The sequence below is a fragment of the Heterodontus francisci genome, chromosome 7, assembly GCF_036365525.1.
Source record: "Heterodontus francisci isolate sHetFra1 chromosome 7, sHetFra1.hap1, whole genome shotgun sequence".
NCBI classification, from domain to species: Eukaryota; Metazoa; Chordata; class Chondrichthyes; order Heterodontiformes; family Heterodontidae; genus Heterodontus; species Heterodontus francisci.
This window is the reverse complement of record NC_090377.1, coordinates 80,136,018-80,158,394: the sequence shown is the minus strand read 5'-3', so window position 1 is coordinate 80,158,394 and position 22,377 is coordinate 80,136,018. Positions and strand designations below refer to the sequence as shown.

Below are 22,377 nucleotides of genomic sequence, written 5' to 3'. Positions count from 1 at the left end.
CTGTACACACGATTTTGCGTTAATCATATATGGTTATCAGTGCAAGTTTGACTCATTTATAGAGAAAAATGGTGCCTTAATTTGTCATGAAGCTGCCATACTATTGGCTTGTTCTAAATAATTTGTAGAGTATTTATACAGATACTTCAGCAATGTTCTGAAATTTGTTCTGAAATGATAAATATACATGAAAATTTTAGGAGTCCAAAACTGACCCGTATAAGACTGAGTACTGCTCTATAGCGAACTGTGTTATAGCGGGGCCCCAGTGTACTGATCATTTGTGCTGGTTAAATGGCAATTAAGCTACCTGAGAAGTATTAAAGTAACATTATTATCGGCCTGAAGTGATAATTCAGTTTTCTTTTGCTCCCATAATCGGGTTGTATTTATAAGAAATCATCTGCAGCAATATTGCATACACCTATTTTTGTCCACTGAAATCAATGCAAGCAGCACAGTTAATTATTTGAAAAATGAACCCCTAGCTTTTTTTAAACATTAAATTTGATAATGTAAATTTTATTTTGGTTTACAGTAAGTGGTAGGATAAAGCCATATTCTCCTTTAGTGCTATTGCCAAATGTGAGTACTTAGTTCTACAGTTAGGAACAAGTTGAGTGATAGTTGCACCTGGTGGTGAGTCCTTGTGGAACAGTTAGCAATTATAGAAGAGGAGATAAAAATTGGGTGAAAGAAGAGGATAAAATCACAAAAAGTGAAAAATAATCACTGTAAATAAACTGTAATTTCCAGGTCCACTTATATAGGTAAGTACATGGAATTCCGATGGAATTTCAGGGTCTATCACTGAACATCTGGCTGGAGACTGGCGGAACCCCCAGGAAAATGGTGTAAATATTGGAAACAACAATTTACACCATTTCTCTGGACTTTCACTTATCTCCTGCTGGAATTACGATGAGAAACTGGTAGAGCCCCCGTGGAATTTTAGGGTCATAAAATTAATTAATGTTCCAAGTTTTGTCCTCAGGTGAAGCTGGGTTAGAGAGCAAGGAATAATTGGACTAGAGTACACTGGTGTAACTCCATCACATTTTAAAGTCATACATTCTGTTCTTAATTTTATATTTCCATTAGTGTTGTACCCCCTTAACTGGCAGGAGGGTGCAATTAGTTTGTGACAAGGTTGTAAAGACTGTGCCCATTATAATTGTGGTCCTAGAAATTTATAATGTAAAAAGTTGACAGGAAGTGCGAACGGACATAAGATGAGACAAGTTGTTATCCTTTGGGTTTGCACTCGGACTCATGATCAAATGTAGTTTTGTATAGTCAGGTTATGTGTGTTTAGAGGCTGTGGGGGGTATAATTACACAAAGTACACAATCATAATTTAGTTCCCATTTCAAAGCCATATCTTTATCTTCCCACCATAAAGTTCCAGTGTCCGCATTTATAATAGAAACTTCCTATGTATACTTGTCATTTTGTAATTACATTACCTTCTCTCTCTCTCAACTTCCTTTCTCTTAAACTTCCCTCTAACCCCTTCCATCTCAGCCCCTTTTCTCCCTTTCAATCTACCTCTTTCCACCACTTTTCTCTCAACCGTCCTTTTCTCAAACTCGTAGCTCGCTCTTTGTCACAGCTTTCTCTAAACCGTAGGGCTAGATTTTTGGGCCTCACTAGGGGCGGGAACAGAGGTACATGGGGCAAATCTGTCTCAATACCAATTAAGGGGGTGCCTCTGTCAAAATCCAAATGAGTAACTGTTTCCCCCTTGGGGTGGGTTCAGGACCCAGAAACAGTCCTGACTTCTGTTTCCTGCCCCCGTAGGGAAAATCCATCCCCTAGTCTCTCTTAGTTCCCTTCCCCTTCTCACTCCCAAACTTGTGAGGTCAGTAGGAGGGTACTTAATCTGCATGTGGCAGGCACACACAAGCACCAATCTGACTGCATCTCTGGTACCTACCCCAGTGAAATATAACCTAACACACTCAATTTATTTTTAAACTACATTTTGGAACAAGATATTTGGGGCTTGTCTGCACTCCATTTATAAAAATTCGCTCACAAATTTGAATGAACATGAATTTCCTGATGTTGCTCCAAGATGTCAATAGTACATAGTTGTTAACTATGTGATGAGTTGTCAACATGTAATTTTTCAGGGGCTTCTGGAAGTGCTAGAGAATTGCAAGTTATGCTGTAAAAGTAAGATCAATTGGAAATCACTAATAGATAAATTGTTTTCATTATATTTGTGATTACTTAGAGATTATACTAGTCAGCATCAGTTTTTGTTTAGCATATCCATTACCTTCAGTTGTGTGCAGATAAATCTTCTGGTTTTCTTCTCATTCAATTCAGTCAATTTTCATTTTATAGAGCCCCCAAACTTCATTAAGAAGCCAGATCGTACAATGTCATTGCAAAAAGGAAGTTCAACACGTCTTGAGTGTACAGTAACTGGCACGCCTGAAATTAAAATTACCTGGTCCAAGAAAGAAAGTGAAGTTCAGCCAAGTGACAAATTCAGGATGTCATTTGTTGATTCTGTATCAGTCCTTGAATTGATTGATGCCAGTGTGGAAGACAGTGGACAATATACTTGTAGAGCAGAGAATGAAGCTGGTTTTGATACTTGCAATGTTATAGTTGCAGTTAAAGGTGTGTAGCCATAAAATATAATATTGGAACCAATTTTGGATATTTGTTTTTAGTATTTTTCCAGTTTGATCAGTTTCTAAATTGTTTTGCTTTACTTGCTTTTTCTTTTAGAACTTCCTTCTTTTAGAAAGAAACTCGAACCTGTTGAGGTTGTTAAAGGCAGTGATATCAATCTTGAATGTGAAGTGGCTGGTACAGGCCCCTTTGATGTCACTTGGTATAAGGACAATAAGCAGATTCGACCTAGTATAAAATATAAGATATTCATTGGAAAATCTTTATTTAGTCTTTTTATTCAAAAAGTCGATAATTTAGATGCTGGTGAATACCAATGTGAAGTAACAAATGATGTGGGAACTTGTTCTTGCATTACTGGAGTCAGATTAAAAGGTCAGTCAAATGTCAATCATTTTCTTTTTTGACGTTTTCAACATACCCATTTTGCAATTCATTCTTACTTGGTTTCATTGTATTAGCATGAAAAAATACTGAGTGTCTGATTTTATATCTAATTCGCGCAACTCTTAACTTTAAATCAGAGCCCCCTTCCTTTGTGAAAAAGATTGAAAATGTTACAACATTATCTGGACATCCAGCCATTTTTAAGAGCCAAATAGAAGGTTCAGCTCCCATATTTGTTACATGGATGAAGGACAAAGATGAAATCAGAGAAGATGATCATATTAAAATATCTTTTGAGAACAGCATTGCTGTACTGCAAATTGCTTCTGTTCAAGCAATTCACAGCGGAAAGTACACATGTCAGGCCATCAATGATGCAGGAACTGAGAAGTGTTTTGCCACTTTGTCAGTAACAGGTTAGTATGAAACACTGGACATTTGTGAATTTAAGTCAAGTGTTAAGTATACAACCAATAGTTCTCACTTCATTGATTGAGGAAATATGATTTTTCTTGCAGAACCTGCACAAATCATAGAGAAGCCAGAGCCATTAAGTGTCACATCAGGAACTGCAGCAATTTTGGAATGCGTTGTTGCTGGTACTCCAGAACTGAAAGTTAGATGGTTCAAGAATGAAACTGAATTGACATCCAGCAGGAAATATAAAATGTCTTTTGTGAATAAGGTGGCAATCCTAAGGATTCTGTCTGTTAATAAAGATGACAGTGGGGAATATGCTTTTGAAGTCCAGAATGAGTTTGGACACAGCAGCTGTAAAACTTCATTGACAGTACTAGGTTGGTTTTTTTTTAATGTGTTGATACCTTTGTTAGCACATCTCAAAAAAGAAGCTGAGAGGGAAGAGCTCAGTACAATGATAAAATAATTAGAATGAGAAAATTATATTTTAAATGTTCTGAAAGCATGCGTTAGTAGCTTCTAAATGTGTGCAATTGGTTTTAGACAACATCTTAGTAACGGCTTCAGTTCCTTCAAGGTTACATCATAATTGTCTTCATGTCTTGAGCAGCTAATTGAATATTGTAGGGTCTTTAAGTAAAACATGCCAAAATTTCAAGGGTGAATTTTAACTATTGAGTGCCCAGTTGATGGAGTGATTGGGTCAGCCACCCAATCCTTCAGGCAGGAAGCCCAGTCCATGGCCCGTTTCAAGTGCCAGGCTTCATTATCATATCAGAAGTGTGCTGCATGCCCCGAACAGGTGTCCATCTGCAGTTTGCTGCTGCAGGGCCAGCACAATATCACATAGCCTGTTGGTTGATCCAACTGGCAAAATGGTAGATCCAGGGAGGAGTTTATAATCATAGTGGGGGGAGGAGGGGGCCCAGGGTGGTAGTGTTCCATATTATTCTTGTGAAGCCCAGTGGAGCCCTTCTGATCCTCCTGGCCCTACAAAAATAATTGCTGCACTTAGCTTTTCAGGTCTCATCTGCTGTGCTGCCACCAGGTGTTACGGAGCAGAGCATGCACACTGCACCTCCTGTCCAGTAGCTTATAAAATTGCATGAGAGTCCGAAGTACATCATAAGGTCACAATTTGCATTAATGAATGATACACCCGCTTGATTCTGGTGTGCACATCAGGTACCCTGCAGAAGGCCATGGAAAAATTGGTAGTGGAGCGGGAACAGGGCAGGAATCTACCACCTCTATTTTAACTCCATTAGCACCCTGTTTCCACGGGGCAGAATGAGTTAAAATCTCCCCTTTGATATTTTAGCTGACAAGCTATTTTGTTGTTCTATGTTGGACAGATCGAAAAATTGCTCCTTCCTTTACAAGAAGTTTAAAGAAAATGGATAACATACTAGGGACATTGATGCACATGGAGTGCAAAGTATCTGGTTCTCTACCAATCAGCATTTCTTGGTATAAAGATAACAAAGAGATATTGACTGGTCACAAATACAAAATATCATTTGAAGAAAATACAGCATTTTTGGAGATTAAAGAACTTGAAATCACAGATGGTGGAAATTACAAATGCAAAGCAACAAATACTGCTGGAAGTAGTGAATGCAGTGGATTCTTAACAGTAAAAGGTTTGAAGATCTCGTAACTCCAATTAACTTCTATTTCAAGATGCTTCATATGCTGATTTTCCAGCTGAAATATTTTCTGTTTTTTCTCTTCTGCAATGATAGAATATCTAGATAAATTGTATTTCCACTTCCTAAAATATTTTAGCATGGTGTAATCATTGCTAAAATCCTTGGGTAGTGTAAGTAATTTTAGAAGTATTAATTTTTTTTACTTTTCCTGATCTTACTAAACACCATTTTCTTAAATGGCTTTTAGAACCACCGAACTTTTTAGAAGAACCAATGTCCCAAGAGATTATACTTGGTTCGACAGTGCAGTTTAAGAGTGTTGTGAAAGGAACCCTTCCACTGCTTGTCAAGTGGTTCAAAGATAACAGGGAATTGAATCCTGGTGCAAGATGTTCCATTTGGAATGAAGAAACAACATACTTCTTTGAGCTAATTTCAGCTAAAGTCTCTGATGCTGGTGTTTACAGCTGCCATCTTAGCAATGAAGCTGGTTCAGTCACTAGTACTGCAGAAGTTTTCATTAAAGGTTTGTATTTCTTGTCAATCACATTAGAAATTAAGTTTTATGTAACATTTTTAACAGTGTTCTAATTCTTCCCTGGTCGTCTTAAAATCAAAGACAAATAACTTTTATCTGAAGGTGATTTTAGGTACTTGTCTACTAATCAATTCTTCAAGATCCCTAAATTTACATTGTAATTCCAGTATTCAGCTTTTTGCATTTAATTTTCTCAGAACCTCCAAGTTTTGTTAAGAAACCACCTCCTTCAGCAACACTGAAACAGGGAGAATTTGCACATTTTGAGTGCAAAATAACTGGTACACCGGAAATCACAGTTACATGGTACAGAAATAACAGAGAGATTAGAACCAGTGACAAATTCAGGACATCGTTTCAAAACACTGAGGCTGTTCTTGAGATGGCTGATGCAAATGTGGAAGATAGTGGGGACTATTCCTGTGAAGCACAGAATGAAGCTGGTAACAATAGCTGCAGCTTTGTGGTTCAGGTTAAAGGTGTGTAAAATAATACCCTAAAGGAGACTAAACTTTTGTTATTTGAATATTTCCTAAACCGCATTGTTGTTTTTACTCTTTAGAACCTCCCACATTTATAAAGAAGCTTGAACCTATTGAGGTAGTTAAAACCAGTGATATTACTCTAGAATGTGAGATGGCCGGTACAGCTCCCTTTGAAGTTATGTGGTATAAGGACAATAAACAACTTCGACGCAGCAAAAAATACAAAATGATCTTTGAGAATTCTTTAGCCAGTCTTTCCTTTCTAAAGTCTGATATGTCAGATGCTGGTGAATACAAGTGTATAGTAACAAATGATGTTGGGAGTTGTTCCTGCAGTTCTACAGTCAGTTTGAAAGGTCAGTTGTATTATGTTGTCAGAAGTTATTTTCCTTCCTCTGTTCATAGTGCCATTTTAGTTGTCTTGTTTTCCATTAGAAAATTCAATGCTAAGTGATTTATGGAATCATTCTACCTTTTACATTAAAGTTTTTTAAAATGATAATGAAAAGCTGTGAAATATATTCACATATTCATATTACCATTTGTTTTAAACTAGAACCCCCAGGATTTATAAAGAAGATTGAAAATATAACAACATTGTCAGGGAATTCTATTGTATTCCAATGTCTAGTAAGGGGCTCAAAACCTATTTATGTAACTTGGATGAAAGATAAAGATAATATCCAAGAAGATGGTAATATAACATTGTCTTTTGAGAATAATATTGCTACTCTTCAAATAAATGCTGTTGGAGAAAATCATACTGGGAAATACACGTGTCATATCAAGAATGATGCAGGAACTGAGAAGTGTTTTGCCATATTGTTGGTAGCAGGTCAGTGGGATATTAGTTAGCTTAATAGTACCCTCCGCTCCAAATTTTTTGCTAATTGCAAGTGAATTCCACTTGGTCATACAGCAACTAAAATGAGATTCATAGTAATATATTGAGTTTTTTTTCCTGTCATAGAACCAGCAAAAATCACAGAACAAGCACAGTCACTCAGTGTGACTGCAGGAAATCCAGCAAACCTTGAATGTACTGTAACTGGTACACCTGAACTAAAAGTTAACTGTTTTAAGGATGGTAATGAAATGGTACCTAGCAGAAAACACAAACTCAGCTTTGAGAATAATGTGGTCAGCCTAAAGATTCCTTCTGTTTCTATTGATGATACTGCTGAATATACCTTTGAGGTGAAGAATCAATTTGGAACCAGCAGCTGTAAAGCTTCATTGACTGTATTAGGTTAGTGTTTTATTGCATTTAGAATTTGACTAATTTAATTCTCGAATGTTATTTGAAAATTAGGCTTGCAAAGTAAAGAAATCCTGATCACATTGACCATAAACATATATAATTGCTCTCATTGTTATAGTTTTTCTTGTTGAGACCAGTAATGATGGGGCATCCAGATGAGCTGTTTTGGGTGTTTTTAAATACGTTTTGTTTTGAATGGTCTCAGAAGGTTTATCCAAATAAACCTGAAACTTCCACTGTTGAGGTCCATCGGCTTGCTTTTAAGGAGCCCTTGATGTCAGGATCCGTGGCAGAAGGGGCCTGATGATGGCCCTGGATGAGGCCTGCCACGGATCTCGACGTTGGCAAGGCCTGGCCCGATCCTCTCAGCGGCAGCGAGGCACCATGGTGGCCTCCCTGCCGCTGGGCGACGAGATCTTAATTTAATTATTTCAGTTGATTTAAATATTCAATTTAAATTCAATGTCCCAGTGCGATGCTTGGCTCGGCGGCGCATTCGGGGAAACGAGGCACAACACTGGTGGGGAGGGGGAAGGGGGGAGGAGGTAAGGGGCTGAAATTTATGGCCTTATACTGTGGTGTCAGCCTGCCCAGACTGCTTGACGCAGAGCCGCCGCAATATTAAAAGCAGCGGCTCACTTAAATGGCAGGGGCGGACTGCCTCCCCCCCCCCCACCCAATGACATGGAGGGGGCGGGCGGTCCTTCCCTGGCAACGGCATCAGGCGCCATTGCGCAGGTGCTGACGTCATTTTTAAAGGGCTTTGAGCCCTTCAATTTTGTTTCAATATTTAAGGATATAGGCCTTTTAAATTTTATTGAAAAAATTAAATTAATGTTTCTAGCTCCTCTCCCAGTCACCCTCGATACCCATATAGTTCATTCCTGGCCCTCTCGCCCACACAATACTTGCGTTGTGTACCTGACCTTCCCCCCCCACCGCAAAGATTTATGAACTTTTAACTTCAACCCCTTCCCACCGTCCCCTACACCATGCAGATTGATTTTACCCCACTCCCTCCCCGCACTGAAATATTTACCTGCTTCCCCTCCCCACCAGTGTCCTGCATCGGATCTCCGGACAGAGATCCGAAGGCGCAGGAGTGCCATCCACTGGCATCAATATCAGAGCGGGATGGACAGTGGGAGCGGGTAATTGATTAATTCTGCAATTTGCATGTTTTTAAATATTTAAATTTTGCTTCCGTTGCCATGCGGCAGTGGAGGGGCACGGGCGAGCCGCCACAAGACCCCACCGCTGCTGGCAATATGGGGCCAGGCTTTCCTAGTGTTTATGCGCATGGCAGGTCTCTCACTGAGGCATTTTCTGACCGCCCCCTGCCAGTGCCCCCAAAATCGGAGGGGGAGGTCTGTAAAATTTGCCCCATGTTTCTCAGTGCGGGGTTGGGGGATATTAAATATTTAATATTTAAATACTAGCATATTTAAATATGCTAGTAGGGCTAACAGCCCTTTAAAAATGGCATCAGCGCCTGCGCACAGGCAGCTTACACCATTGCTGGGTACGGACAGCCCACCCCCTCTGTGTGATCGGGGATGGAGAGCCCCACCCCGGCTATTCAAATGAGCCGCCATGCTTGGAATCACAGCGGCTCTTTAGCGTGCGGCCCGCACAGGCAAGCCACCATTTTTTGCAGCGGGCTTGTAAAATTCAGCCCCTTATGTCTCATTGTAAAGAATCACAGTGGATTTAATTCACTTAAAGCTCTTCCAAATAGTTGCTGCTTAAGTTGACTGGCTGCACTTTTGTCACTTTATCTTGAACAGATCAACTAATTCCCCCATTGTTTACAAGAAAGTTACGAAAAATGGACAGTGTATTAGGATCTTTCATACACATGGAATGCAAAGTTTCTGGCTCTCTTCCAATGAGCTTTTCATGGTATAAAGATTTCAAACTAATAACATCTAGTGAAAAATACAAAGTATTACATCAAGATAACACAGCAACGTTGGAAGTTAATGAACTAGAGTTTTCAGATCATGGAACTTATATTTGCAAAGCAACCAATTCAGCGGGAAGTGATGAATGCAGTGGTATCTTAAAAATAACAGGTTTGAAAGATGAACTTGATTTGTTTCAGTTGGTACTGTAGCTTTTGCCCATATCTGCACTTGTTCAGTTTCTGATTTTTGCTTGATGCCCTAAATATGTAAACTAAATACTACAGGGATCCAATTCTATTATTTTTTCCACCTGAATTTTAGAGCCACCAAGTTTTATAGAGAAACCTGTAGCCCAGGAATGTCTACCCAGTTCCGCAGTACAGTTTAGAAGTGTTGTGAAAGGAACTCCTCCACTATCTATAAAATGGCTGAAGGACGGCAGGGAGCTGATGTCAGGAGCTGATTGTTTCATTTTACATGAAGGTTCAACAAGTTTACTCGAGTTGTTTTCAGCTAAAGTTTCTGATTTGGGTGACTATACTTGTGAAGTCAGCAACAAAGTTGGCAGTGCAACCTGTACAGCAAGGCTATTTGTGAAAGGTGTGTATTTTATGTTCAGTTGTTAAACCATTGTGGAACACTGTTAAAAATTCTGTCTTGACTAAGTTCAAAAAGTTTGCATGTTTGTAAATTTATCTTTCTTTGGTTTATTACAGGCTTTTCTCTGGTTTGTTATTTTTAATGTTATTATTGTGCTGTGTGTTGTCTTCCTTTACTCCTTTATGTGTCACATGTGTTTCGTTATCCCTTTTTATGTTGTATGAATTTGTTTCAGGGTTTTACATTTGTAATTAAGTTTACAATATTTTCTTCTCTAGAACCTCCATATTTCATTAAGAAGTTAGATCCAGCAGCAATATTTAAAAAAGGAGAGACAGCAAGTTTTGAGTGCAAAATAACTGGCACACCTGAAATCAAAGTCACGTGGTTCAAGCATTATCGTGAGATTAGTGCCAATGAAAAATACAGAATATCATTTGTTGATTCTGTAGCAATCTTTGAAATTGCTGATGTAAGCCTGGATGACAGTGGGAATTATTCTTGTAAAGCTCAAAATGAAGCTGGCAGTGAATCTTGTGAGATTAAAGTTACAGTTAAAGGTGTGTAAAAAGTCCCGGTTACGTTTTCCATCACAAGTAAATTGGTCTTTCTGAAAATGTTGCCTTGTGTGTAATTATGGATTATTAGGCAGCCTTATGCTGCCTAATTTTATGGCTTCTTTTTAATTGTGGAATCAGCATTCATTCCCTATGGGAAATTGGCAGATGCAGACCCTGGGCTGAATTTTTTTGAGCTTCCGACGTCGGGCTCCGTGGCGAGTGTGGCTGGAAGATCACAGCGGCAGCGGCCCGCCATGGAGACCGACACTGGGATTACCCGGCCTGATCTTAGCAGCAGCGACGAGGCTCCCTGGCGGCTCCCCCTGCTGCTCAGCGGCGGGACTCGACTTTAAATATTTAAATAAACCACATGAATGCATTTACCTACAATTCCCTGCGTTCTCACTGCCTGTCCGGGATCTTCCGTGTGACGGGTGGCACTGACACGCCTTCACTTTCCGTCCAGGGGACGCTAGCATCTCCAAGGTGGTTATACCTACCCCACATGGACTGCAGCGGTTCAAGAAGGTAGCTCACCACCATTGTCTCAAGGGCAATTAGGGATGGGCAATAAATGCTGGCCTAGCCAGCGACGCCCACATCCCATGAATGAATTAAAAAAAAAGGGGAGCACTTAGGATTTTTAGTATAGTGGGGTTGGGGGTGGTGCGGGTGTGAAACGGTGTCAACTCTGCATTTCAAGTTTGGGGGTGGGAAGGGCTGACCTCTGCAATTTGTGCAATTGTTGGGGGGTGGAGGGGAGAGGTCAAATCTAAAGTTGTGTTTTGTTGCGGGGGTGCGGGGGAGAGAGCAGGATGGCCATTTATTTTCATTGTATGGGAGGGGGATGGGTCAGAAATTTATTTACAGTGTAGTCAGGTAGGAGCCGCTGTGCGCTAGATTGCGACGGTGTGGCGGTGCGCGGCCCATGCGTGCGGGCTACCGTTGTACAGCATAAAATTCAGCCCCACGCATTCGTCTTCAATGGAGACCCTGAGAAGTTTTAACTGCTGGGTCTGATTTGAATGTAGCGATTCAGCTGCTCATTTGTTTGAGCAGGAAGCGGCAGCTGGTGGGCTTTGTGGCAGTGGGGTGGGTGTTGTTTGTGGTGGGCTGAGTGGTGAATGTGGGCTTCTCTCTGGCAAAAAGTGGCAGCTGCAAAACTTCAGTAAGCAAGGTCTAGGGGTTTTGTGAGGCTCAAGGCACCCTGATATGCATTTATTAGTGAGGCTCCTGCCATCATCCAATGGATCCTTCACCCACTAGTAGAGCCAGCGGTGTTAAAATGGGATATTGGCAGGAAGCGAGCAGGAAATGCAGATGCTCCCTTTTAACAGCTCTGCCTTTTCACTACTAATAGGGAATAGTGAAAATTCCCCTTCTAATGCTTCATATATGCTACGGTCATGTGCATTTGGGCAAAATTATTTATGTTGATGGCTGATAATGCCATTGAAAGTTGTAGATATGTATAAAAAAATGTGAAGTGCATTTATTAATGTATTTGATGAATCTGCATTCAATAATAGCTGTAGCAGAAAAACATCCGTGGGTTGGTTTGGCTCCCATGATTAATCATCACACATTCAGAGGGTCATGGGGCTGAATTTTACCAGCCTTCCGACGTTGGGGGTTATGGTGGGGGGCCCACAAAATTCTTCTGGGAGAGGCCCGCCTCGACCCCCGACGCCGAGAAGACCCCGCTGCATTTTAACGGTGGCAGCAAAGCCTCATTATGGCCCCCCCCCCCCCATGTGGCGGTGGAGTCTTTATTTGTGCAGTGAAATTAATTCAAATCAATGTAAATGAACTTAACTGGACCGGGCGGCCATCCCATGCTGGTATTCCAGCCGGGGGCCGGAGGTCCTGCACCTTCCGTTCCCCATTTGGGGATCAGAGGCGATAGATACACTGTTGGGGAGCAGAGAGGAGTGTAATTCTCAGGGCAGGTGAGGAGGGGGGGGGGGGTGGAGCAGGAAAACACTTTGATTGGTGCGGGGGTGGGATGGTGGGAAGGGGTTAAGGTTTAAAGTTATTAAAGGTCGTGGGGGAAAAGGTCAGGATCTGCATAACAGTTTTTTTGGGGGGGATAATGGACAATTAATGAATCGATTCTTCCTTGGGGGTGTGGGTTAGGGGAGTGAAAATGTAATTCCATCTGTAACTGTACTTTTGCACCTTCTTTGTCTTTAAAAATATAAACTCACCTGAAGAGCTTGAACCCCTTTAAGAATGGCGCCTGCGCTTAATATCATGGGGACACAGCGACAGGGCAGGCGGACCACTAACTTCAAACCGCGCAACCGCGATTTGGGGCGCACTCAAAATTCAGTCCATAGAGCTATTACGCCACATCGAGTTAATGCTGGTGAAAAAAAATCACTCAAATATTTTCAGTGGCAGTGATTATTGTTGGAAGTCACTTTGCAAAACTTGAATTTTAGGAGCCTGTGATTTGTAAATCATGTTATGTGTTTGTTCTTTAGAACCTCCTAAATTTACGAAAAAGCTTGAACCAGTTGAAGTAGTAAAATCCACTGATGTCACTTTTGAATGTGAGGTGGCCGGTTCAAGCCCCTTTGAAGTTATGTGGTATAAAGACAATAAACAAATACGACGCAGTAAAAAATACAAAATGACCTGTGACATTTCTTTAGTCAGTCTTTGCATTCTCGCATCTGATGTCTCAGATGTTGGTGAATACAAGTGTACAGTAAAAAATGATGTTGGGAGTTGTTCCTGCAGTTCTACAGTCAGTTTGAAAGGTCAGTTACAATCCAGTTCTCCTAAATAATTTTATCACGTTCCTATAAGGTATTATTGAAAGTCTTGAAGCACAGTACTTTTAAGAATTTAGCATTGGTTGTATAATTATAAATTATAACAGGATATATTCTCTACTTTAAATTAGAGCGACCAACCTTCATACAAACAATAGAAAATGCAACTGTATTTTCTGGAAATTCTGCTGTATTTCAATGTCTTGTAAAAGGCTCAGTTCCTATAACTACAAGCTGGAAAAAAGATGGCAAACATGTCAAACAAGATGATAATGTAAAAATGTCCTTTGAAAATAATATTGCCACATTACAGATTACTAAGGTTGAAGAAAATCACAGTGGAAATTACACTTGTCAGGCAAAGAATGACGCAGGAACTGCAAAATGCTTTGCTACATTGGCCGTAATGGGTTAGTAGGAAGAAATAAGCACAAGTATTGTCTACAAGTTATTGATCTGTTTCATAATATTTACTTTTCCACATAAAATTATTTTAATGTTTTTGAATTAATTCCGTGAACATGCAAGTGAGGAATGTTATAACTGATAATGGAAACATTTTCCATGTGGAACAGCCATTGTCAGGAACAATATGGTTTCCTCTGCTCAGCCCCCCAAAATTGTCTCTAGCAAATTCTCGGGAGAGTAGTTCCACTCGATGCATTTCTATTCCATTTCCCTCACTACCTATTTTATGAAGTCTCTAAATGAGATTGTTAACATAATGCCGGGTCGGGACAGTTTTGCAACATGAGTACAAATCCATTGTGAGCTGGTTTGAGTCTTCCCAAACATATTTCACATGGAACATGTACATCAAGCATGCAGATGATACTTTGATGACAGCAGCCTTGACTGGATTTGAGCCTAAGTCAGTGAGTTATTAAACCCATTGTGTAATCTGCACCCCCAAATTAATTGTGTTTAAATAGCAATCCAAACTATTGCTTAGTTCTCCTGATATAAATGATTTAATTTTTCCAACAGAACCTGCAAATATCATAGAAAAAAGTGAGCCACTCACAGTGACTTCAGGAAACCCAGCCATTTTGGAATGTACTGTAGCTGGTACGCCAGAATTAAGCGTTGCATGGTTCAAAAGTGGAAAGCAACTGGAATCAAATAGAAAATATAAAATGAGTTTTGTGAATAAGGCGGCCAGTCTAAAAATTCTGTCTGTTGAAATGAATGACAGTGCTGACTATACTTTTGAAGTCCAGAATGAGTTTGGAGCTGACAGCTGCAGTATTTCTTTGACAGTGTTAGGTCAGTAATTAATTTGTGTCATTGGTTTTGATTTCATAAAACATTTATTTTAAAACCAAAGCATATCACATAAATTAAAATAATTGACACTTTTTAAAATTGATTTTTGTGATCTTTTTCCCCTTGTACTGGACAGAACAAATAATTGCTCCATTGTTTACAAGAAAATTAAAGGAAATGAGCAGTACCTTAGGATCTTTTGTACAAATGGGATGCAAAGTTTCTGGTTCTATTCCAATGAACATTACTTGGTATAAAGAGGACAGTGAAATATCAGCTAGTAACAAATACAAGGTGTTCTCTCAAGACAACATGCTATCTTTAGAGGTCAATGAGTTAGCCATTTCTGATGGTGGAATTTACACTTGCAAAGCAGCAAATTCAGCAGGAAAGGATGAATGCAGTGCTGTCTTATGTGTAAAAGGTTTGAAAAATTCCTTTACCTTCCTTTCTCATTTGGTTCTCTCAGCAAATGCTTATTTCCTTATTAAAACAGTTTCTATCTTCTGTTACAATATTGAAATAACTAAACATGCCGATCAACCATCTCTATCTTAATGTTGTTTACATTTCTTGAATTTTTGAAGAATGTGTTAGCATATGTTATTCATAAGTTTGTCTGCAATTTGATCATTCATTCTAGTTTAATATACATGAGTTCATTAAATGATTTTTTTCTTGTGTGATTTTAGAACCCCCAAGCTTTACAGAAAAAATAACATCGCGGGATGTTGTACTTGGTTCTACAGTACAGTTTAGGAGTGTTGTGAAGGGAAGCTCACCATTATCTACAAAATGGCTCAAAGGAGACAGGGAATTGATGCATGGTGTGGCATATTCTATTTGGAATGAAGGCTCAACATACTTGTTAGAGCTGGCCTCAGCTAAAATATCTGATGCGGGTAGTTACACCTGCCAAGTCAGCAATGATGTTGGTACAGTTGCCTGTTCTGCAGAATTGTTTGTTAAAGGTGTGCAATTCTTGATTTTTACTGCAGTTCTATTTTATATAAAAGTACTTTGCTACCTTAAAAGTTTAGAACCATCAACGTCTTTTCTTGATGGTTGGTCAGCTGTAGTGGTAGAACTTTACACTGCTAACCATAGAGATGGGACAATTCCTGTTATCAAACATTCAAATCTGACCAGAGGGTCAGGCATGATATTCTTTAACAGGAAACTCTATAGTTTTGACATTAACTGTTGGTGAAGCATAATGTAATGGTGGAGAATTCTTTCTCAATTCACAGAACAACTGGCAATATTAGCACTCCTAACTGAAAGTGATTTGTAACATAAAATGACAATGATGGCAATTTTGAGGACTTTCAAAGTCTAGAATGCCCCAACCCCCACTATTGAAGAAGAACCAGTATAGTGGAGGCAACAATGAGAAATGCTCATGGCATATGAAAAAAATAAATATTGTTTGCTTTACCATACACAGAGCTCAAATTGAGTATTAAACTATAATGTTTTTACATTTGTAAATTTAGTCTGTAAATGTTTTATAGCCAACTATATATATCTAAATGTTAGTTTGAATTGCTTTTGATCATCCTTTAAATTTATACTGAAATGTATAACATTTTGGCTTCTAGAACCTCCTAGTTTCATTAAAAAGCTACATTCTTCAACAATGCTAAAGAAAGGAGTCTCAGCACATTTTGAGTGCATTGTAACTGGCACACCTGAAATCAAAGTTACTTGGTACAAAAGCGGTCATGAAATTATAGCCAGTGACAAATGTATGATATCATTTGATGGCTCTGTGGCAGTTCTTGAGATTATTGATGTTACTCTGGATGACAGTACATGTTACATCTGTGAAGCAAGGAATGAAGCTGGTAGTGACAGCTGCAGCACTGAGGTTGAAGTTAAAGGTCTGTAATAATGTCATTGATTTAGTAACAGAATATATCTGTCAGTTTCTTGAGCAGGACTTCTGAGCAGTTTCCATATTTTGGTTGATTTGGACTTCTCTATTGTGATTACTTTATAGAACCTCCCAGTTTTAGAAGGAAACTTCAATCTGCTGAGATAGTTAAATCCAGTGATATTACTCTTGAATGTGAGGTGGCTGGTACAGCTCCCTTTGAAGTTATGTGGTATAAAGACAATAAACAAATTCGAAGCAGCAAAAAATACAAAATGATCTCTGGCAATTCTTTAGCCAGCCTTTGCATTCTAACATTTGATACCTCAGATGTTGGCGAATATACGTGTGCAGTAACAAATGATGTTGGGAGTTGTTCCTGTAATTCGACAGTCAGTTTGAAAGGTCAGTTGTATTATGTTGTGAGAAGCTATTTTCCTTCCTCTGTTCATAGTGCCATTTTAGTTGTATTGTTATCCATTAGAAAATTCAATGCTAAGTGATTTATGGAATCATTCTCCCTTTTTCATTAAAGCTTTGTAAAACGATAATGAAAAACTGTGAAATATGTTCACATATTCATATTACCATTTGTTTTAAACTAGAACCCCCAGGATTTATAAAGAAGATTGAAAATCTAACAACATTGTCAGGGAATTCTATTGTATTCCAATGTCTAGTAAGGGGCTCAAAGCCTATTTATGTAACTTGGATGAAAGATAAAGATAATATCCAAGAAGATGGTAATATAACATTGTCTTTTGAGAATAATCTTGCTACTCTTCAAATAAATACTGTTGGAGAAAATCATGCTGGGAAATACACGTGTCATATCAAGAATGATGCAGGAACTGAGAAGTGTTTTGCCATATTGTTGGTAGCAGGTCAGTGGGATATTAGTGAGCTTAATAGTACCCTCTTCTCCAAATATTTCGCTAGTTACAAGTGAATTCCGAGTCTTTGGCCGGGATTTCACGTTGGGTGGATGGGAGCCGGCCACCGACTGAAAGGTCAGTGGCGAACCCGCTTCCGCCTCGCCTGGGGATCTGACCCGCATTTTTCGGGTCCCCAGGCTTTAGTTGTTCCGAGGCGGGACTTCCACCCGCTTGAGGGAGGAAGTCCAGCCTCATTGATCTGCCAGCCTATCAGCCTGCTGGCAGCCGTTAGTCCCTGCAGCGCCACCAGGAGCGGTGACCACTGCTGGGACTGCAGCCCAGCCGAAGACATAGAGCCGGGAAGACAGTTAGGTTTTTGTTGCCTTGCTGAGGGTAATCGGTCGGACCCCAGCGAGGCAAGGGTGGTTGGTTGGGGGGAAGTGGGGGGGGGGGGTGCATGTTGGTTGCTGGTGGTGGTTAGGGTAATGGGGACGGCCCTCCATTGAGCACCCCCCCCCCCCCCCCTCCACCCGGGACGATCGCAGGCGCCTGGTTTTCATAGGCAGATTTTCCCAGCTCCAGGACGCTCGCTTACCATGTATAAAATCCGCGTGGAGGCGGGCGAGGACCCTTAAGTGGCCGTTAAGTGGCCACTTAAGGGTCTTGATTAGCCAGAGGCGGGCGGGCCGTTTTTCGCCCCCGTGCCCTCTGTAAAGGGGGGGGGGGGCAGAGGTGGGAGCGGGTCAGGAAAGCTTCCCGCAGCCTCCCGCTCCATTTTACGCCACGCCCCCCCCCCACCTCCCCCCCCACCACCATCTAGCTCGTTGGGGTGGTGTAAAATTCGGCCTTTGTCATACATCAACTAAAATGAGATTCATAGCAATAATATATTGAAGAGATTTTTTTTCCCTCATAGAACCAGCATCAATCACAGAACAAGCACAGTCACTCAGTGTGACCGCAGGAAATCCAGCAAACCTTGAATGTACTGTAACTGGTACACCTGAACTAAAAGTGAAATGTTTTAAGGATGGTAATGAAATGGTACCTAGCAGAAAACACAAACTGAGCTTTGAGAATAATGTGGTCAGCCTAAAGATTCCTTTTGTTTCTAATGATGATACTGCTGAATATACTTTTGAGGTCAAGAATCAATTTGGAACCAGCAGCTGTAAAGCTTCATTGACTGTATTAGGTTGGTGTTATATTTGCATTTAGAATTTGACTAATTTAATTCTTGAATGTTATTTGAAAATTAGGCTTGCAAAGTAAAGAAATCCTGATCAGATTGACCATAAACATATATAATTGCTCTCATTGCTATAATTTTTCTTGTTGAGACCAGTAATGATAGGGGTATCCAGATGAACTGTTTTGGGTGTTTTTAAATGCATTTTGTTTTGAATGATCTCAGAAGGTTTATCCAAATAAACCTGAAAATTCCACTGTTGAAATCTTTATGTCTTATTGTAAAGAATTAAAGTGGATTTGATTCATTTAAAGCGCTTCCTAAATGTTTGCTGTTTAAGTTGACTGTACTTTTTTCACTTTATCTTGACAGATCAACTAATTCCCCCATTGTTTACAAGAAAATTAAGGGAATTGGATGGTGTGTTAGGATCTTTCATACACATGGAATGCAAAGTTTCTGGTTCTCTTCCAATGAGCTTTTCATGGTATAAAGATTTCAAACTAATAACGTCTAGTGAAAAATACAAAGTATTGCATCAAGATAACACAGCAACGTTGGAAGTTAATGAACTAGAGTTTTCAGATCATGGAACTTATATTTGCAAAGCAACCAATTCAGCGGGAAGTGATGAATGCAGTGGTATCTTAAAAATAACAGGTTTGAAAGATGAACTTGATTTGTTTCAGTTGGTACTGTAGCTTTTGCCCATATCTGCACTTGTTCAGTTTCTGATTTTTGCTTGATGCCCTAAATATGTAAACTAAATACTACAGGGATTCAATTCTATTTTTTTTTCCACCTGAATTTTAGAGCCACCAAGTTTTATAGAGAAACCTGTAGCCCAGGAATGTCTACCCAGTGCCACAGTACAGTTTAGAAGTGTCATGAAAGGAACTGCTCCACTATCTATAAAATGGCTGAAGGACGGCAGGGAGCTGATGTCAGGAGCTGATTGTTTCATTTTACATGAAGGTTCAACAAGTTTACTCGAGTTGTTTTCAGCTAAAGTTTCTGATTTGGGTGACTATACTTGTGAAGTCAGCAACAAAGTCGGCAGTGCAACCTGTACAGCAAGACTATTTGTGAAAGGTGTGTATTTTACGTTCAGTTGTTAAACCATTGCAAAACATTGTTAAAAATTCTGTCTTCACCCAGTTTGGGAAGGTTGCATGTTTGTAAATTTATCTTTCTTTGGTTTATTACAGGCTTTCCCCTGGTTTGTTATTTTTAATGTTATTATTGTGCTGTGTGTTGTCTTCCTTTATTCCTTTACATGTCACATGTGTTTCATTGTTCCTTGTTGTGTTGTATGAGTTTGTTTCAGGGTTTTACATTTGTAATTAAGTTTACAATATTTTCTTCTCTAGAACCTCCATATTTCATTAAGAAGTTAGATCCTGCAGCAATATTTAAAAAAGGAGAGACAGCAAGTTTTGAGTGCAAAATAACTGGCACACCTGAAATCAAAGTCACTTGGTTCAGGAATTATCGTGAGATTAGTGCCAATGAAAAATACAGAATATCATTTGTTGATTCTGTGGCAATCTTTGAGATTGCTGATGTAAGCCTGGCTGACAGTGGGAATTATTCTTGTAAAGCACAAAATGAAGCTGGCAGTGAATCTTGTGAGATTAATGTTACAGTTAAAGGTGTGTAAAAATTCCTCGTTATATTTTTCATCAGAAGAAAATTGGTCTTTCTGAAAATGTTGCAAGTTCATTGTGTGTAATTATGGATTATTTGGGATCCTTGACTTAAGCATCCTTGTTTTTATGGCTTCTTTTTAATTGTGGAATCAATATTCATTCCCTATGGGAAGCTGGCGGGTGCAGACCGTGCAGGCGCTTCATTGGATGCCCCGAGAGATTTTAACTGCACGGTCTGATTTGAACGTAGCCATTCAGCTGCTCATCTGTTTGGAGCAAAAAAGTGGGAGCCTGCTGCTGGTGGCAGGGGTGTGGGGTGGGTGGTTGGTGGTGTTGGTGCTGGGATGGTTGCAAGGTGTGTATATCTGCCCTCTGGCACTGAGAAATGGCAGAATGGGGCAACAAGATAAACGTGAGAGAGGGACTTTGCAAGGGACTCACTGCTGAGGGGTGGTGAAGCCAATGACATAAGGCACAGATTTTCTTCGTGGGGCCAGGAAAAGCTCTTATCTCCTTCTGGTCCCTTAATGGAACTATTTTTCGTTTATCTCGAAGACTTCTCTATCTTCCCAACAACTTTACCTGACAAGACACCATCGCGGGCATCGCGCTCAGAAGAAAATTATTTCCATTTGGGTCCCAAGCATATTCTCAGACCCCAATTTGCATTTATTGGTAAAATTCCTGCTGGGGTCCAATGGACATTTCACTGGGTGCAAAACCAGTGGTATTAAAATGAGGAAATGACTGCAACAGAGCAGGGTATCGAGATGTTCCATTTTAACTGCTCCGCCTTCTTCTTTACTGCTGATTGGGGGGATTTAAAATTCCCTACAATCGTGCACCTGGACAAAAATTATTACTGTTGCCAGCTGATAATCCCATTGGAAATTGGAGATATGTATACAACAACAAACACAAAGTGGGTTTATTAAAGTATTTGAATAATTTGCATTAAATAATAACTGTAGGAGAAAGTATCATTGTGTTGGTTTATCTCCCATGATTAGCCACCACTTTCAACTGAAAATCACTTGAATATTTTCAATATCAATGATTATTGTTTGGAGTCACTTTGCAAAACCTGTGATTTGTAAACCATATTATCGTGTTTACTCTTTAGAACCTCCCACATTTACGAAAAAGCTTGAACCAGTTGAAGTAGTAAAATCCACTGATGTCACTCTTGAATGTGAGGTGGCCGGTTCAGGGCCCATTGAACTTATGTGGTATAAAGACAATAAACAAATACGACGCAGTAAAAAATACAAAATGACCTGTGACATTTCTTTAGCCAGTCTTTGCATTCTAAAGTTTGATGTCTCAGATGTTGGTGAATACAAGTGTACAGTAAAAAATGATGTTGGGAGTTGTTCTTGCAGTTCTACAGTCAGTTTGAAAGGTCAGTTACAATCCAGTTCTCCTAAATAATTTTACCTGGATATTGGGTGTTATCTGCTTCGTTATCATGTTCCTGTAAGGTATTATTGAAAGTCCTGAAGCACCGTACTTTTAATAAATTATAACAGGTTGTATTCTCTTTACTTTAAATTAGAGCGACCAACCTTCATACAAACAATAGAAAATGCAACTGTATTTTCTGGAAATTCTGCTGTATTTCAATGTCTTGTAAGAGGCTCAGTTCCTATAACTACAAGCTGGAAAAAAGATGGCAAACATGTCATACAAGATGATAATGTAAAAATGTCCTTTGAAAATAATATTGCCACATTACAGATTACTAAGGTTGAAGAAAATCACAGTGGAAATTACATTTGTCAGGCAAAGAATGACGCAGGAACTGCAAAATGCTTTGCTACATTGGCCGTAATGGGTTAGTAGGAAGAAATAAGCACAAGTATTGTCTACAAGTTATTGGTCTCTATTTCATAATATTTACTTTTCCACATAAAATTATTTTAATGTTTTGAATTAATTCCGTGAACATGCAAGTGAGGAATGTTATAACTGATAATGGAAACATTTTCCATGTGGAACAGCCATTGTCAGGAACAATATGGTTTCCTCTGCTCAGCCCCCCAAAATTGTCTCTAGCAAATTCTCGGGAGAGTAGTTCCACTCGATGCATTTCTATTCCATTTCCCTCACTACCTATTTTATGAAGTCTCTAAATGAGATTGTTAACATAATGCCGGGTCGGGACAGTTTTGCAACATGAGTACAAATCCATTGTGAGCTGGTTTGAGTCTTCCCAAACATATTTCACATGGAACATGTACATCAAGCATGCAGATGATACTTTGATGACAGCAGCCTTGACTG

At 39.6% G+C, this 22,377-nt stretch overlaps 1 protein-coding gene across 1 annotated transcript in view; it reads left to right on the top strand.

Moving 5' to 3' along the window:
* LOC137372387 (titin-like) overlaps nt 1–22,377 on the top strand; it is a 425,393-nt gene that overhangs the window by 116,872 nt on the left and 286,144 nt on the right. The window contains exons 56-76 of the mRNA XM_068036276.1: nt 5,844–6,125; nt 6,209–6,487; nt 6,688–6,966; nt 7,102–7,380; nt 9,180–9,467; nt 9,621–9,899; nt 10,178–10,459; nt 12,946–13,224; nt 13,347–13,649; nt 14,227–14,505; nt 14,642–14,929; nt 15,198–15,440; nt 16,107–16,388; nt 16,508–16,786; nt 16,987–17,265; nt 18,173–18,451; nt 18,818–19,105; nt 19,259–19,537; nt 19,816–20,097; nt 21,218–21,496; nt 21,650–21,928. Coding sequence (XP_067892377.1) covers nt 5,844–6,125; nt 6,209–6,487; nt 6,688–6,966; nt 7,102–7,380; nt 9,180–9,467; nt 9,621–9,899; nt 10,178–10,459; nt 12,946–13,224; nt 13,347–13,649; nt 14,227–14,505; nt 14,642–14,929; nt 15,198–15,440; nt 16,107–16,388; nt 16,508–16,786; nt 16,987–17,265; nt 18,173–18,451; nt 18,818–19,105; nt 19,259–19,537; nt 19,816–20,097; nt 21,218–21,496; nt 21,650–21,928 — 5,886 coding nt within the window. The remainder of the gene's footprint in view (nt 1–5,843; nt 6,126–6,208; nt 6,488–6,687; nt 6,967–7,101; nt 7,381–9,179; nt 9,468–9,620; nt 9,900–10,177; nt 10,460–12,945; nt 13,225–13,346; nt 13,650–14,226; nt 14,506–14,641; nt 14,930–15,197; nt 15,441–16,106; nt 16,389–16,507; nt 16,787–16,986; nt 17,266–18,172; nt 18,452–18,817; nt 19,106–19,258; nt 19,538–19,815; nt 20,098–21,217; nt 21,497–21,649; nt 21,929–22,377) is intronic.